Raw genomic sequence first — 16,773 nt, 5'->3', positions numbered from 1 at the left:
AAATTAATGGTTGTTTTTGGAAGCAGTTGTTTATCAAATATGAGTGGATAAGAGGGAGTGACGTTTTTGCTCTTTACATGCAGACACCTCCTCCAGAACAGCTCGATGACTCTGGACACCATGAGCGACTTGACGCGGGACATCCTGGAGCTGGCTGACAACGACATCACAGACAAGGTGACAGTTGTGGTTACGCCGAGTGAGCTGCAACAGTTTTCACCTGTTACAGTTGTTGTGAAAGAAAGGAGGAAATGTTTTTTATTGGCAGCCAGATCGATAGGTATAATTGTTAATAAGTCAAAACAAGTGTTTTTAATTTTTAATAACTGTGAAATGTGTATACTGTCCAGGTGCTCCTCCTTGAGCGCCGAGTGGCAGAGCTGGAGAAGGAGTCCGAGGCTTCAGGGGAGCAGCACACACGCTTGCGCCAGGAGAACCTTCAGCTGGTGCATCGGGCCAATGCCTTTGAGGAGCAGCTTAAGGAGCAGGAGCTCCAAGCTGACGAGGAACTGCAGCAGGAAACCCGGCGTCACAAGGAGGCCCTCAGCAAGCTGGAGAGAGAGAGAGGGTTGGAGATCGAAAACATGCAGGCGAGGTGAGGAGACTGCGAGGGGGGAAATGGGTGTTTTTACACAAAGGTGAAAGATGGCAACAGATGGGTTTTTGCATCGTTTATATTTAATGGTGTTTTATAACAGCCTTGCTCATTGTGAGAAGAGGTTGTCTTTTTTTTTTTTTATTGGAGGACTCATGGCTCTGCACTGCCACCATATGGCAATAATCTTCCACTGACGCTACTTTTTTTTTTTTTTTCCCCCCCCCTTGTGCAGTCAGATTGTTAAATATTAATCAACTGAGCTGTTTTTGGTTTTGGTGTGTACTTTTGACAGATCTGTGCTTGTTCCTCAGGCTTCAGCAGCTGGACGAGGAGAACAGTGAGCTGAGGTCCTGCGTTCCTTGTCTTCGAGCAAACATCGAGAGACTAGAGGAGGTGATGACATCATTGTCACGTTGCTTTGTCTTTTCTCTTTTGTGCTCCTATCATAATCTTAGCTCCCTTGCATTCATTTGTAGGGACTGTAGCTCCGAAATGACAACACAGGCACGGCTTCCTCAAGACGGGCGCTTTGCTTCTATTTATTGAACGCCGTGAAAACTATAAACATAAAACACAAAGGCTGTAGGCATTTCAGTCACTTAAAAGTAACACATGTGCTTTAACAAAAATTACCTTGTGGCCGCCTGTCACTTCAGAGGTCCTAGACGAATAACCTTATAGTCTTGTGCATTCTAAATTAAATAAATAATTAGAACACCATACATTACAAATTTGCACAATATTACACTTACAACAAATACCTTGTACAGCTAGTACACAAACCAGACTTCTGCAGATGGCTCACTAAAATCCTTTGTGTGATTATCAAACACAGGCCTCACAGCGATCACACCCAAACCTCGTGATAATAGCGGTGCAACACAAAATTGTTCTTTGTGCCAAGACAAACGCATCTCATACACCAGATAAAACACACCTTCACAATATGTTCCACAGAAATTTACAAGCAAAAACATTTTAACTGCTGGAACCAACTATTAACCTCTTTTATGCATAAGCCATTTCTGTGACGCTTACAGGGAATTATTTTATAATTGTTTTTGTCTCTTCTTGCTAACACTTCCCCACATCTTTATTTTTTATTTTATTTCCTTCTCCAGGAGAAGCGGAAGCTGCAAGATGAGGCTGAAGCCATGGCCGACAGGCTGATGGAGGAGACAGAGTCTCGCAGGAAGATGGCCGACAAGCTGAGCCATGAGCGCCACCAGAACCAGAAGGAGAAGGAGTCCACGCAGGAGGTCAGACATGTTTTGTTTCTTTTCTCTGTTTGAAATACGTTGCACAAAAATATAAAAAAACAGAATACAGCTAGATCACATCATATTAAAATTTTACATCATCTAGTTTTTTGTCATTAACATCATTTTTCCTCACATCCTTGATCTGTTTGTGCCACAGCTGATTGAAGATCTGCGAAAACAGCTTGAGCACCTACAGCTGTACAAGTTGGAGGCTGAGGCAAAGAGAGGACGTTCACCTGGAGCAGGGCTGCAGGAGTACCAGACCCGCACCCGTGAAGCCGAGCTGGAGCAGGAGATAAAACGACTCAAACAGGTAGCAAAAGAATCCTCATTCTGCTGTTTTTGTTGTCTTTGCGGTTTTGAGATGGAGAGGGGAATAATTTAGCAGCTGCATGGATTCACAGTGTGATATGTCTGACTTAATCTCTGCAGGACAACCGTACTCTTAAGGAGCAGAATGACGAATTAAACGGCCAGATTATCAACCTGAGCATCCAAGGAGCAAAGAATTTGATGTCTGCATCCTTCTCTGACTCCCTGGCTGCAGAGATCAACTCTGTGTCTCGCACAGAGGTAGGTTGAGGAAATGGGGAAAGAAGTCGTGAACCGCATTCGCTGTCGGCTTTTCCCTCACTTCTGCTTCTCTCTGTTTCCAGCTGATGGAGGCCATTCACAAGCAGGAGGAGATCAACTACAGGCTCCAGGACTATATTGACAAAATCATCGTGGCCATCATGGAGTCCAACCCCTCCATCCTCGAGGTCAAATAAACAGCCAGAGGGACTCTACGGACTGCAATTAAGAAAATTGGAGATATTTCTAATACAGGATATAAAAATATTCTGGAAGGAGAAAATAAACAGTAACGCCCAACTCCCCCCATCAGAGAGGATTTGACAAACAGTTCATGGCTGTCGTTGACAAATAAGCTAGTTTATTTTTGGTTAAGTACCCATCGAGTCTGTGCTTTTTGTGAGCGTCTGTGTCGGCCTTCCTGATAACACTTGGGTTCTGGTGACGTCCATGTTCGTGGCTAGAGGGACCCAAGATTCCCCGTTTGAGTGAATGAATGTGTAAATGTGTGTGAGAGGGAAATATCCTACAAAGTAGAAACCCCTTTTCCAAACGATGCTAGAGCTAAAACCTGATCAGTTATACCTGAAGGCCTTAAGTAAAAGGTGATCAAAGTCTTCATTAGTTATGCCACACATGCCTCAGTTCAGTCAGCGAAGGCTTGCTGGGATGGTGGCAGCATGATGGCTCAGATCATCTGAGCCGCGCTGAATCGTGTTTTTAAACAAAAGCCGTATGAAGCGCCGCTCAGGAGCAGAGTAGAATCTGTCCTTAACATTTTAAAAGTTTGCAGTGCTTCGTAGCCCCGCGTGCTTCTCTCCTTTAACAGAGCTCAGCCGTCTTTTCCAGGGAACTTCTGCTGGGTCGCAGACAAGGAATGCCTCAAGGGGGGTGTGTGTGTGTGTGTGTGTGTGTGTATTTGATGTGTTCAACATTCCCCTTTTTTGCTCTGGTTTTGGAAGAAGCTTGGCAACACTAGGAGTGGAAAACATTCTTGAAACCTTTAAGTGATCTGTGTGCTTTATAAGTTGCTTAATCATTTTTTTTTTTTTTTTTTTTACAATGAAACAGGGTCCTGCAGGTCTTCAGGTGGGCTGGAAACACTACGTTTCCCATCACTCACTGGCACAAACATTTAGATATCTCCCATTTATTGCACAAAGTATAGGCTGGGTATACTGACTTTAACTCTCCAGACACTTGAACTGAACTTGAAGGGAAGCTGGCGAGTGATGGTGGAAACTGTAGTTTGGCTTCAGTGAAGTCCAGCCCACCTGACCTCTGCGTTCTCTTGCTGAGTGAAAGCGACAGGGAAGCTTATCAGTTTTTGTTTTTCCTTCACGAGCGATTTGTTGTCAGTGGAAATGTCGTTGTGACTGAAACGCTTACAAATGACAACTGAGAAGAATCCAGACTTTGTCTTTTGCACTACATTTTGATTTAAATATTGTTTTTGTTGATGGAATAGAAAAAAATGTTTATTGTAAAGGGATGAAATGATAAATGAAGATTGTCAAGTGTGGGATTTGTTCCTGAAGGAATCCCACTCATGCTGTATTGGGGGAGGGTGTTACATTGCTCTAATATAATTACATTAAATTGAGTTTATTTAGGAAAAAAAATCCTGCAGCCATGACTTCAGATTAGTTTGTCATTGAGAGCTCAGATGAGCTTTCTGCTGACTGTCAGCCAGACATAATCTGCATATAACATTGAGGAGAAGTGGCAGACCTTGGTAGCAATAATGCTGGCCCATGAAGTGGACATTGATGGGTGGGTTGAAGGGACAGGATAAAGAAAAGCTGCTCTCCATTTCCTCTGCTTAAAACGTTTCTCCTTATTGCTGTAAATGAGAAGGACGGCAAGAAGGAACAAGGACTGATTCTGTGCTCATCGGTACTCTGCAGCCATCTTCAAACACATGGACATTTTTTTTTCCCTCTGACCTGGAAAGTGGATGTTTAAGTTGGATTTACATGCCAGGCATCTTGTTGGACTCGTATCATGAAGACTGGGGGGAGGGGGTTATTTTTGTCCAAACAGCATGGCGTTCTGCACACACACATGCTAAAATGAATTCCTGTTTTTCACACGTTCACCTCTGAAGTCTATCTCACCGCTCCTCTTCTTCACCTGCCACTCCATGAAAAATGGCCTTGGATGTAAATGACTTGTACATGTAAAGTTTTTTCTACACTCATTCTAGATTCTAGGTATTTTTATAGTCAGGAGGAAAAAAAATAAGAGCGTTTCTTTTTCTTGTCTTATGCTGAGAGACAGCTGCCTGTACTCTTCTCTAGCATGTAGCGTGTACAGTATCGTTTGGGTTTCTCTTTTCTCTCATTTTAAATCACATGCAGATATTTATTCGACTTACACTCTGATCTGTGATCTGTTCTGCTGAAAATATATTTGTACATTTTTGAATTCATGAGGGGAGGTGATTAATTCAGTGAATGAATCTGTGGGCGAATTTACCGAATTCAGAGAGTTTAAAGCAAAGTTATATAATGTTTGGGGCAGTCAGCAAACACAAAACAAAGCTTGAATGTGACCTGCTCAGTGCGGTGATCTGTTGAGGTCTGGGCTCTCTTCCATTGTGCTGATGCTGCTCTGACCTCTTGGGTGTTGTGATTTAGATACGGCTGAGTCTGCAGTTTTCTACTGTCGTCTTCCCAGATGGAGTCAGGTACTGCATGGAAACACAGATTTCTTAATGTATATTTTACTTGTTTGACTTGTTCTCACTGAAGAATCATACGCTGAAACATCAGTCGGCAGAGCTGTAGGTTGAGACCTCGACGTGACACACAAAACCTCGTATCCAGGCTCTCTGTTCAGCTTCCTGCCCTTTTTTTCTTTTTTCTTTTTTTTTTTTTTTTCTGTGGTCTGGGGGTTTTTTTGGGGGGGGTTTCCACGACAGATTCTTTATAATACTGAACCATTATTATGCTATAATGTAGAAACAGGACGACACCTGCGCACAGTGGGATACATGACACTCGATTGGTGTTTTATTGTCTTTCTGACAGACGGTTTGATGACTGGCGACAGTTTGATTAGTCGGTGAAGCCACAGAGCTGACAAAATCTTTTCTTTCAGCAGAGCTGAAGGTGATTGCACTTTAACCAGATCTCTCTTCATTTTACTCCTGCCTTTTAAAAATGACCAAAGACATATTTAAACATTGACGGATCAAGTTATCCATTAGGATTCACTTTTATTAACACTTCTCCTGTTCTAGTAAATGATAAAAACAAGCTCTCTGCTTGGAAAGGAAAGAAGAAGAAACTGGCCTGCTAGTCTAAACACTGTGCCTCTGTCTCAAACTTTGCCTCTAAACTAACCTGATCATGAGCCCTGGGGAAAGCACTGACCACGTGACTGTCAGTTTGTTAAATTATAATGATGAAATCTAAACTGTAAATATGAATTGTCTTTTTTTTTCTCCTTTTTTTTTTGTGGATTTCTTTTATTTTTGTTTCTTTCATCTCACGCTCACTTCCAGTGTCCAAAGAAAGTTTGCTCAAGGCACAAACGTCACTACTGGAGTAGTGCATGGCTTACCATTATGTGACATGGGAAGATTAAAAGAGAATATTGTAGAGAAAAAAAATAAACTGTAAAACTATTTTCGAAGATAAATGTATAAATTATAACAGTATTGGTTACAGCTGTATTTTTTTTTTCTGAGATCCCCAAAATGATCTAATCCTAATTGTTCTTGGGGAGCTATAATTCAGTCATTGTAAACAGAGAAAATTTAAAGGTAAAGGTGAAAGTAAGATTAGAAAATAAAGGAATAAAATGATCTGTGTGGTATTGGCTCATTTTGTTCGCAGACTCAATGCCTTGTCTGATCAACAAACCACAGACGCCTCCAACCGGCCATTCACCCCCAGCTGCTGGAGTCGGGCTCCTCCTCGCCTTTCAGCACCATCTGCTGGTTATGCTCAAAACAACACAAATCTCTCATGCTCAGTGTTTACAAACTGCCCAAACTCAGTGTGTCTGTTTTATTGTATTTTACACTGCTCAAAATATTAGAGGAGTACTTGATCACCACAGTATAGCATAAATCAGTTAAACTCCATGTAGGTGGTATGAGGTGTCAATGTTCTGTGCTGACACTCCAACACCATTTCTGTCAGAACACACCAAAATTGGAGCAGTTGTCTCCTTGTTCCCACAAGAAGCGACCAAGACACCAACAAAGAGACCTGTACAAACATAAAATTGTCCAGTTCTAAAGAAAGTCTGTATTTGTCATGACCACCTTTACTCTTCAGCACAGCGAAAGGTCACTCTTAGCTTAATTTGTCGTTTCTTTAAGTAGTCTTCAAAAATGGTTCTCCAGGCTTCTTGAGACCATTTCTGAAGATGTGATGAACCGTAATGATCAACTGAAAGTCCAGATGCTTGGTTTAACTATAGATACAATTTAAAACTCGTTGTTTGCTGACCACAAATCTTTTGCAGTTTTCAATAATATTTGTGTACTATTACTTATGTAGCATAAAGACTTTTACTTAAATAAAGTACGTGAAGATTCGTCAATTTGCTACACAATATTTATCTCTGATCAGATACTCTAGTTACCAGCTGCTGAAACGTAATGTTGAAATGTACTTTTATATCTTCGCCTTTTGATGTTTGCATTCAGGCACGAAGTCATTGTTTTATTTCTTGTTATATTTACAATAAATTATGCGTATCCAAGTGTGTTGTTAATCGATATGAGGGAGGTTATCCACTGATTAGACAATCTGCAACGTTACCAAAATAGATTAAATAAATCGTAGGTTTCTTGAACGCCACATCGGACCGATTATACCCGGAACCAATTCTATCCTGCTCACCACGAGCGTATTTTGGTGCTGCACTCTCGGAATCACAAACAGCTACGGCGGCATGATTCTCTCGCTGAATCCACAGCTGTCCGTGGGGACGGATAATTTCCCCTGAAAATAAAGTCCTCATTTTACTGTGAGTGTAAATCGTGCTCATGAAAGCTCGTGTCGTTATAAAAATGTGCGGCTGCACATCAGCTTGACAGGCTAACAGCTGAAGCTAACCCATTCAACATATGGGACTCGACTAGACTTCATATTTTGTAGCACAAGTTTTTATTTCTCTACTTTTCTTAGTAAGTTGGAGGCTAGACCTTGGTAGAAACACTGCTGCTTGTCATTATAATACCGTTATAAAAAAAATGGAGTCGCTAACTACAAATACTAACGTGCGACTAACGGTGACCCGGTGTTTCCGCACACTCAAGTCATCCACGGATAGCTCAGACATCATTACGGCTCTTCGGACACTCCACTCCTACTTGGATGAAGGACCGGACAGCACAGCCACCTCAGCTGAGCGTGCAGAGTTCAGGAGAGCTCACTACTCTTCCGCTCTGCAGCTGCTGGTCAGCAACATTCAGGCTGACTGGTTACACCAGCTGACAGCAGCCCAGCGCGCAGAGCTGTGGGACGGCCTCTTCCTCGCAGGACCTCCAGAGCAGGCGCTCCTGGTGCTGATGGATGCAATAGGAGAGCTGAGGTGGGTGGTGCTGGGTGTGACGTGCTTATCATCATCTTCTTTAATAACCTTAATGCCTGTGTCTCGCCCCTGCAGACCCACCTCAAATCTGGACCACGTGGTCAGCATCACTGAGAAGTTCCTTCAGCGTGGTCGCCTGGCTGAGCTGCTCTGGTCCTTCTGTCTGGAGGCAGCGCCCTCTGACTCGCCGCAGCTCAGAGAGACGCTGCTGGGGCGTATTAGCGCGTTGCCAGACATTACCGCCAACAAGCTACAGCTAAACAACAGAGCTCTTTTCCGTCCTCAGCAGTACTACCCACTGCTGGCCACAGAAATGCTCACCGCCCTGGAGCACACCTGCCAGGCACTCAGAGGTGAGGGGCATCTCTAAAGCAATGATGACACATTATTGGGAATGTGTAGAAGTGTGCCAGGAGACATCGTAATCTCTCATTCTGTGTGTTTGTAATTTGTAGCTGGAACGGACTGTAATTTGACTTTTGTGGCTCAAACACTTGGAAAAGTGTGTATCCAGGGGCACAGCGGTGAGTTTAAGGATGTATTTGGTTATAGTTGTTTGTCTCTGTACTGCAGGAGTCCTTAAGCTTTTTCGGGTTGAAAGCCAGCCTTCAGAACCTGAAAAAAATTCATACTCACGCTAAATTAAATAAAGATCAGCGCATTAGAAAACTTGTTTTTCCTAAAATAAAAATATCAGTTTATTTTTCACCTGGTTTTCCAGTGGCTCTGCTCCCCACACTTTGCAAACCTCTGCAGTGCGTCCTCCTATTGTGCCACAACCTCCTGCATGTCTTTTGCTGTCAGAACATCCTATTATTACTTATACTCCCCAGCTACTTTATTAAATGCACCTTGCTACTACTAGCTTTGCTGTCTTTTGCCATCAGAACTTGTATAAATTCTGACCATTCTCTTTTTTTTCCCTCACTTTTGTCCTGCTGCAGGTTCGGTCTTGGCTGTGATGGCTCCTCGTCTGTCCGCGTGCACGCGCTCAGACATGGTGTGGCAGAGGGTTTGCTGGAAGCTGCTGGAAAACGTTCCCCAGCGATGGATGGAGAGTGTGCTCACTGGGCTGGTGCAGGCTGTTAGTGGGTGAGACTGTTGCAGATTCAGAAAATCTGGGAAAGTCTTTTTAATTTATCCAGCTGTCAGTCTGTGTTTAATGGCGCACGTTTGTTGTGTTTTTGTTTCTTCAGGCCGGACGCACTGGGCAGGATCATCGGAAACCTAGTGCTGACAAATAAAAAGGCTCAGTTTGTCATCACTCATAAACTTCTGTTACTGCAATATAAGTATGAGGTACTACAGTAACTTCCTCCCTGACAGTTATACGTGTTATGAATATCGTGCTTTAATCTGCGGCTCTTTTCCTAGACTCGTGTTCTGAGAATTATTCTTGGTTACCTCGCAGCAGACAGGGATCGCAGACCTCTTCTTATCCAGGTGGGTGGATGGGAAGTTAAGCAGCCTAATATTATATACATATTAGAATATAAATAACCACTTCACACCCTCACTCAGCAGTGCTAATGTGTTAGTTAATGATTTTGGTATATGTGTGTTTTCAGGTTTTACGGTCTGTGTCCCAGGCCTGGGCTAACTCCAGCGCAGTGAAACACACGCCTCTGGAGCAGCAGTTATACGTCAGCAAAACCCTCCTGCTGAGTGTGAGCCTGCTGAAAGACTCTGAGATACAGGAGCTGCGCTCAGGTATAACAAAGCCTTCTGCTTTGTGCCTCTAAGGAGGATGAAATGAAACCATGAATGTTGGTCTGTTTTTGTTTGTTTTTTAATTAAGAAAGACCTCACGGAGCATAAGATCACTTCAAACTCCATTATTAACTATTCTGGAGCTTCTGCATGACCCTTACTAGATGATTTATTAGTTATATATTTTTACATCTTCATATTTGTGCACATTAAATAAAAATCAGTCAGAGTTTTCAGCAGTAAAATTACTACTGATACTAATCAGATACTACAAAACAGCTACTGAAGTAATAAAATACTTTGATTAAACTGAAGTCAGTTACACTGACCGGTTGAATCCGTCTCTCTCAGAGTTACTTCAGTGTATGCTTGGCGGCATGCAGACCCACCTTGACAGCAACGTGGTGCGGATCAGGCATATGGGGATGGTGATTGGAGAGTACCTGAGCTCCCGCATGGATATCAATGGAACCAAGCTTAAATTTGAGGTACGGTTCATTTATAGCAGAAGCAAATATAACAAGCCACCACGAGCCAGCCTGTCATTGTTTGTACTGGACTGTGAGGCTTGTGTGTGAGGTGATGCTGTGTCGTGTTCTAGTACGATCAGGACGAAGAGACTCGTGAGCTGCTGTCTCTATTGGCTCCCGGCGCCTGTGACGAACCAGAGGCTGAGCCCGTAAATAGGTAGGTCGTACTCTGTCTGTCACTTCTGCTTAAAGATGTAAAAAGATGAAACTGCCAATCAGCTGACTTGCTAAGTGATGAGAATATTATTTTTTAAGGATCCTGAAATTTTTTACCTAAAATTTTAAAAATGATCTGATTCATCTTAAATGTATGCAATGTGTATTAAATACAAATACATAAATATTGTGTCATCTGCAGAGCTGACGGTCCTCAAGAGACCACTGAAACAGCTGAGTCAGCTAAGAATGTATCGCAAACTACATCAGGAGCTCAGGCATTAAAAACGGATCCAGACTCTGATCTCGATAGGTATGTCAAGCATTCAGTAAGAATAACATCCTTTAAAGATTTTTTTTAAACCAACTTTTACATGTTTAGAGCATATATAAAAGTGCACGATTAACCTTTTATCACTCCAGTGACGATGAGCTCACTCCGTACGATATGTCTGGAGATCAGGAGATCAGTAAGGCGTCCCCGCCTCGCTACCTACGAGACTGCCTGGAAAGTATGACTTCACCCATCTCATCCCTGTTTGCCTTATGTGATCGCCTGTGTCGTATTCTCACTCCAGCATGTCCTCATGTTTCAAACTTATCTAGTTTTAATATCCTCTGAGGACCCAGTGCGCGTGGAGCTCGCTTTGAAAGCTGCTGAGAGTTTGGTGCGGAAGAACAGTTTTGCAGCCAGAGAGGTACGACGGGAATAACAGAGGCTCTAAGATTTGAATATTTCCTCTGGAAGATAGGGGTAAAATTAATTGATGTTATAATGTAGGTGTTTTCATTCTTGTTTTCAGATCAGTGTCCAGATGTCCAAAGTCCTCCTTCATATGGACGACAAATACAACATTAACGGCTTCCTGTACCTCAGGCAGGCGACGATGCTGGCTCTCACTGTCACTGACTGTATTCCTGTATGTTTGCCTTCTCTTAACAAACTACACACAGCTCCACAAACTTTCATTCATAACCAAACTGTATTCCTGTGTCCTTTGGTAGGTGGCTCACTATTTAACCACAGAGTTTTACTCCTTGAACTACAGTCTGCGCCAGAGGCTTGATATCTTGGAGGTAAAACGAGAGGTCATAGTGGTTATCTGCGTGATGGTCTTTGATCATTGCTACATATCATGTAATTATGGCCTCTATTATTTGATATCACAGGTTCTTGCCTTAGCAGCTCAGGAGCTCTCTAAACCAGTCACTGAAAAGAAAGCTGCATCCATAAGCTCTGCTACAACAGCTGAGTCGACTCCATACCCCGGTGACAACCCTGTTCACTGGCAACAAGTGGTAGAAAAGCGAATCCAAAGCAAGACAAAACGCCTCACTAAGGTACTGCCAGTCTCTCTTGTGATTTGGAATTTGAGTGCAAGCTCACTCTGAAAAGTAATTTTGTATGTTTTTGCCACAGAAAGCCGCCCAACCTGTTACTAAGGCAACACCAAACCGCTACGCCCCTGTTGCCGGGCACTTCTTTTTCCCTCTGCTTAAAAACTATGACAAGTAAGCATGATCCTTGTTTTCAAATCCATGAACTCAGCTGTAAGAAAACATTTGTTTAATACATGATACCTTCCTGCTAGGCCTCAGGTGACCTTTGACCTGTTGGGCAGTGACCACCTGGTACTGGGCAGGCTGATCCACACTTTGGGCCTCTTTATGCATCTAGCAGTCAATGCACCGGTACATGAATTTCTCCTTCTCTGGCCTATTATAGATGCTGTATTTGTTTTACAATGCCTCTGTTATTTTGCTTCAGATAGCCGCACAGATGGGCTGCGCTTTGCTGGACTTTGTGTGGGCAGTGCGGTACCATGCTGACCAGTATGTGTGATTCATTATCTCTGTTTGTCTCTGTAGTGTAACACAGAAAAATATCTGTGGACCTTTGTTGTCATCTAACTTGAATTCTGTGTGTTAAAGGATGGTGAGACGAGGCGTCCTCTTTGCTGTTTGCTCTGTGTTTCTGAGCATGCCCAGTCAGAACCTGCTGGTGGACATCAGTGATCAGCTGTTTGAGACCAGGTCTTGGCTGGCAGGTATTAAAAAAATGTTAAAAAAAAATTGTGGTGTGACATTTTAATGACAGAAAAGAAAAAGCCCAATGCCACACCTGCACCTGATAACTGTCAGCAATCTGTCTTTACAAACACACAAAAAGATACTGCACAGTCATTCACAGCTGGACTGGACATTTCTGGGAAGCCGATGAGGAACCAGGATGTCCTGTAATACAGGGGTGTCCGTGATTTGATTGGCTATATATATTTTTTTTTATCCCAATGGGAATAAAACTCAGAGCTGAGTGATACAGGTCAGAGGGGTCACAATTTCCGTTTTACAGGTTGCAAATTGTTTGGGAAAAATGCTGAAAGCTATCAATACTACTACTACTAATTAGAGATGGACCGATCCGATATTACGTATCGGTATCCGTCCGATACTGACCTAAATTACTGGATCGGATATCGGAGAGAAATAAAAAATGTAATCTGATCCATTAAATATCAAAAAAGCACCTCACAAAACTTGCAACATGGCGTAACTCGGCTCATAACCGTAGCACGTCGGAGCAGTGTGGTCACGTGATAGAGCGGCTGTGTGTATTTGTAGCCTGCTAGCAAACTTTTTATCTCCGAGGAAGTTATGTCAGAGAGAAGTAAAGCAAGTGTGTAAGTTCATCTCTGAATGTTTGTAAAGCATTCCCGCGTTAAGCTTAACAACCGATATATAGAGCAACTGCCTCTCTCTCTCTCTCCTGCTGCTACTTCAATCGTGAAACTGCTTAATGATCAGCTGATCGGCTTTTCTGTCACGAGTCCGTCTCTCTTCTTTGTTTTTGGCCCACTTTGCACCAGAAAGAGGAAACCAGCGGCTGAACAACAGCAGCACTATTAAGCTTGATAAGCTGTTGTTAGAATTTATTTAATATTACTTTCTAGACCAGGATCTTTTTCTACGCAGCTGACGGCTGGTAACTGTGCAGGGGCGGATCTAGCAAAGTTTAGCCAGGGGGGCCGATAGGGCATGAACAGGGAAAAGGGGGCACAAAGACATACTTTTCTTTCTTATTCTCATTTAAAATATCTAGCTTTTAATTATTTAATAATTATCTGAATCTTACACCCAAAGTTTTAATCTGATGTAAAATATATAGAAGTCCATTACTGTATATAGTAACTGTTAAGTCTAATATACCCTAGTAAGCTGTAGTACTTTTTCCTTTGGGAAGATACCATCTGTGAATTCTGCAATTCTGTTGAAGAAAGATGTTGAATCTATTTAATTATTCTTGAAAAATAATTTATTTCTGTGAATTTTTTTCACCCTGCATCAAATTAAAGTTGATTACATTGATTAAGCATCATGAGGAAGAGGCTGGTTCCCTATTTTCTTTTGCTGGGAGTTTGCAACCCTATTAGTTAGGTTGCTTAATATTTCTGCTAAGTACTCTTTAAAATACCAGAATAGGGAGGATGGAGTAGGTTTAACTTTATTAGATTGATCAGTGTTGCTGATCTATGAAATATTTTGGGTGCAGTGGGTTTTTTTGGGGTTTTTTTGTTTTGTTTTTTTTACATACAGGTGTAACAGAATAGCTTTAGTGTTGTTGTTGTTTTTTAACTTGAGTATGAACTTATACAAAAAGCAGCAAGATATTAAAAAAACAGTTTTATTGATTAAAAAACACTATATCGGATTCATATCGGTATCGGCAGATATCCAAATTTATGATATCGGTATCGGTATCGGACATAAAAAAGTGGTATCGTGCCATCTCTACTACTAATAATAATGTTACTGTCCACAGATGTTGCTGAAGGAGACCCGGATGCAGATTGCAGGAGTCTGGCGGTGCAGAGCCTGGTGCTGCTGGATAAGAGCCTGAAGAAGCAGCTACAGGATCCACAAGCGCCGACTGTGGAGACGTGACACAACGTCAGCAATGCACAATGACATTCTGGGTGTGTGAATACCCACACATGAAGAGAAATGCGTCTTTAATGTAGATACGGATATTTGGTGGCCCAAGGGGCCAGCCTAAGGGAAATGGCTGATCCCAATGGTCCAGTGGATGTTAAAGGATGTTCCTTTAGCTCAGGCATGAATCCTACTTACTGCAGGTGCTGCTTTTTTTAAATATCCTGCAGCATAGTGCCAATCAGAAAACATCTTCTCACACATGCACTAATGGCACATACACTGGTTTGTGTATTCAGTGTCCGATTTACAAACCAAATGAAATATTAGATTGAAGATGAAGTTTTCCTTAAATAAAAAAAATGTTTAAAATGTATTAAAATATTTTGTTATGAGGATATCCTTTCTCTGCTTCTTTCCTGTATGGGTACTCTCTGTACTTTGGTTGTTTGTTTGCAGAGGACATCCTGTGAACATTCACATGAATATCACACTGACAAATAATGGAAATACTATTAGTACTTCCTGTTGTCATGGTCAGAGGAAAGTCCACCTCTGTCTGATAAAATGAAACTACAATGTCTTTTTTTATTAGTCTGTTTGAATTCATATGGTTAATTACATTAATTATTTTAATTGTTAAAAAGTTAAAATGTTTTATAATTCAGACAACTGTTTTCCTTGTTCTAAAGGTTTAAAGTGCATTACACTGACAGTTGTGTACATTAAAAAGATTTAAATTTATTTTTATTGAGAGAAAGTGTAGGTTTTTTTTTCTTTTGATGACGATGGGAAATGATTGGGGTTTCAGTGTTTTGCCATGTATAAATATACTAGTGCTAAACAAGGAAATAAAAATTAAATATGCCTAGGTTATGACAAAAACAATAACAATATGTAGTTTGGTCTTTAAGTTTTTGAATAGAGGCATTTGTTATTTTGTGGGTTTACCTGTGCACGCCACTACACAGTCGATTCAATTCAAACTATATGACTGAAGTGCAGACTTTCAGCTTTAATTCAAATGATTAACAAGAATATGACATAAGCTGGTTTTTATATAAGTAACCAGACAAACTAACAGTTTAAGATATAAGGACTGTTTTTAATACTTAGATGAAAATCCTTTCCCCGAATCCATCGCCAAACAGCTGCTGCTTTTTTGTGGTTTACTCTCTCAGTTTTGTCTTCAGCAACTAAAAAGCAGCTCTGTTAAGTTGAGATCAGGGGCGATTCTAGGATCAGAGCTTTGGGGGTGCTGCGCACCCAGAGAGCTGCTCAACCAGGCAAGGTAAACTGTACACGTCACGATGAGACTTCTTCCCTGTCTCTGTCAGTCCCTGCATCCTTAAATGTCTCCAGATGTCCCGAGTTCCCTCTGTTCCTCCCTGTCCTCATCGTCTGTTGTCTTCATCTCCATTATCAGTCATCATAATTTTACCATCTCTGTGTAAGTCTGCAAATTTCTTTATTAAATCATAAGATTCTTAAATTCATCAAGTCTCTCTGTGCCTGGGTCCTCGTCACAAAACATGACATCACTGTTTTGTACATTTTAACACAATTTAATCCCACATTTGTGAAAGAAAAGAAAAACACTTTTTTGAAAAGTCTGTAACAAAACCATCAAATCTGATAAAGGTTATTTAAATGCTGCTAAAGAAGAATGGATTGGAATAAAAAAAAAAAACATATCCTAACCTTAATTACTGCGGGAGAATAATGAATGATGCTCACATTGAGTGAAAAGTAAACAGAGTGCATTTTTTGGACAGAGATTCACTTTTAAAGTGTATGTATAATACAATACAGATACATAAAAAATACACTCCAAAAATAGAAGAGTCCTTGAAATGTACAAAATATTATTAAAAAATTAGAAAAATGGAGACACCTTAGCCTATGGTACAATGTATACAATGTATGAAAAGATGTTTACTGCAGATACTAATATGGCTCTGCAGATTTTTTCTTTTCTTTCATCCTATGTCGCCTCACCTTGAGGTTGGTAAATCTGTCTATCACATTTTGGTGGTCAAGTCTCTCAAGCATCTCTTTCTCAACTGACATCACAGCCAGGTGCTGGAGTCTGCTTTGACCCATGGTCCTTCTCAGCCAGGTATGGAGCTGACTCAAGACACTAAAAGACCTTTCAAAGCTACAGCTGCTAACTGGGTTTGTTAGGGCAACCTGAATAGCAGTTTTCAGTGTGGGGAAGATCTGATTATCCAGAAGATTGTACAATGTTAACATATCTGGAATGGCACCAGCCTCACTCTTGAGCTTCAAAACGTTTTTGGCAACTGTGACTTCCTCTGACTGAAGTTCAACATGGTAATGCAGTGCCAGGGCTGACAACCCACTTTGTTTTGCAGATTCTGTACAGCAGCTTTAATATAGGGAGAACACAACTTCCAGATTGTATGAGTAAAATTAGTTGTTTTTTATTCTTTGCCAGTTT

At 41.5% G+C, this 16,773-nt stretch overlaps 2 protein-coding genes across 3 annotated transcripts in view; both read left to right on the top strand.

Annotated features, from left to right (window-relative positions):
* Positions 1 to 6,244, top strand: part of rab11fip3 (RAB11 family interacting protein 3 (class II)) — a 28,274-nt gene extending 22,030 nt beyond the window's left edge. For both annotated transcript variants that reach the window (XM_084937932.1, XM_084937931.1), the window contains 7 exons: positions 84 to 177; positions 351 to 595; positions 910 to 991; positions 1,720 to 1,857; positions 2,018 to 2,173; positions 2,293 to 2,433; positions 2,517 to 6,244. In XM_084937932.1, the coding sequence (XP_084794058.1) occupies positions 84 to 177; positions 351 to 595; positions 910 to 991; positions 1,720 to 1,857; positions 2,018 to 2,173; positions 2,293 to 2,433; positions 2,517 to 2,630 (970 nt within the window). In that variant the 3' untranslated portion in view covers positions 2,631 to 6,244. The remainder of the gene's footprint in view (positions 1 to 83; positions 178 to 350; positions 596 to 909; positions 992 to 1,719; positions 1,858 to 2,017; positions 2,174 to 2,292; positions 2,434 to 2,516) is intronic.
* A 1,049-nt stretch (positions 6,245 to 7,293) lies between these two features.
* telo2 (TEL2, telomere maintenance 2, homolog (S. cerevisiae)) lies at positions 7,294 to 15,896 on the top strand. Its single transcript, XM_084937930.1, has 20 exons — positions 7,294 to 7,986; positions 8,062 to 8,339; positions 8,442 to 8,510; positions 8,931 to 9,078; positions 9,183 to 9,285; positions 9,361 to 9,429; positions 9,555 to 9,696; positions 10,048 to 10,184; positions 10,298 to 10,383; positions 10,585 to 10,695; positions 10,806 to 10,894; positions 10,989 to 11,080; positions 11,186 to 11,302; positions 11,388 to 11,459; positions 11,553 to 11,723; positions 11,803 to 11,894; positions 11,975 to 12,074; positions 12,151 to 12,215; positions 12,315 to 12,430; positions 14,203 to 15,896. Exons 1-20 carry the CDS (start codon positions 7,646 to 7,648, stop codon positions 14,322 to 14,324), a joined length of 2,520 nt encoding a protein of 839 aa, XP_084794056.1. The 5' UTR covers positions 7,294 to 7,645; the 3' UTR covers positions 14,325 to 15,896.
* Positions 15,897 to 16,773: the final 877 nt, after the last annotated feature.

Source organism: Perissodus microlepis, chromosome 8 (genome assembly GCF_051167445.1).
Source record: "Perissodus microlepis isolate ML-2025 ecotype Zambia chromosome 8, ASM5116744v1, whole genome shotgun sequence".
Classification (NCBI taxonomy): domain Eukaryota; kingdom Metazoa; phylum Chordata; class Actinopteri; order Cichliformes; family Cichlidae; genus Perissodus; species Perissodus microlepis.
This window is presented reverse-complemented; position numbering and strand designations above follow the sequence as displayed.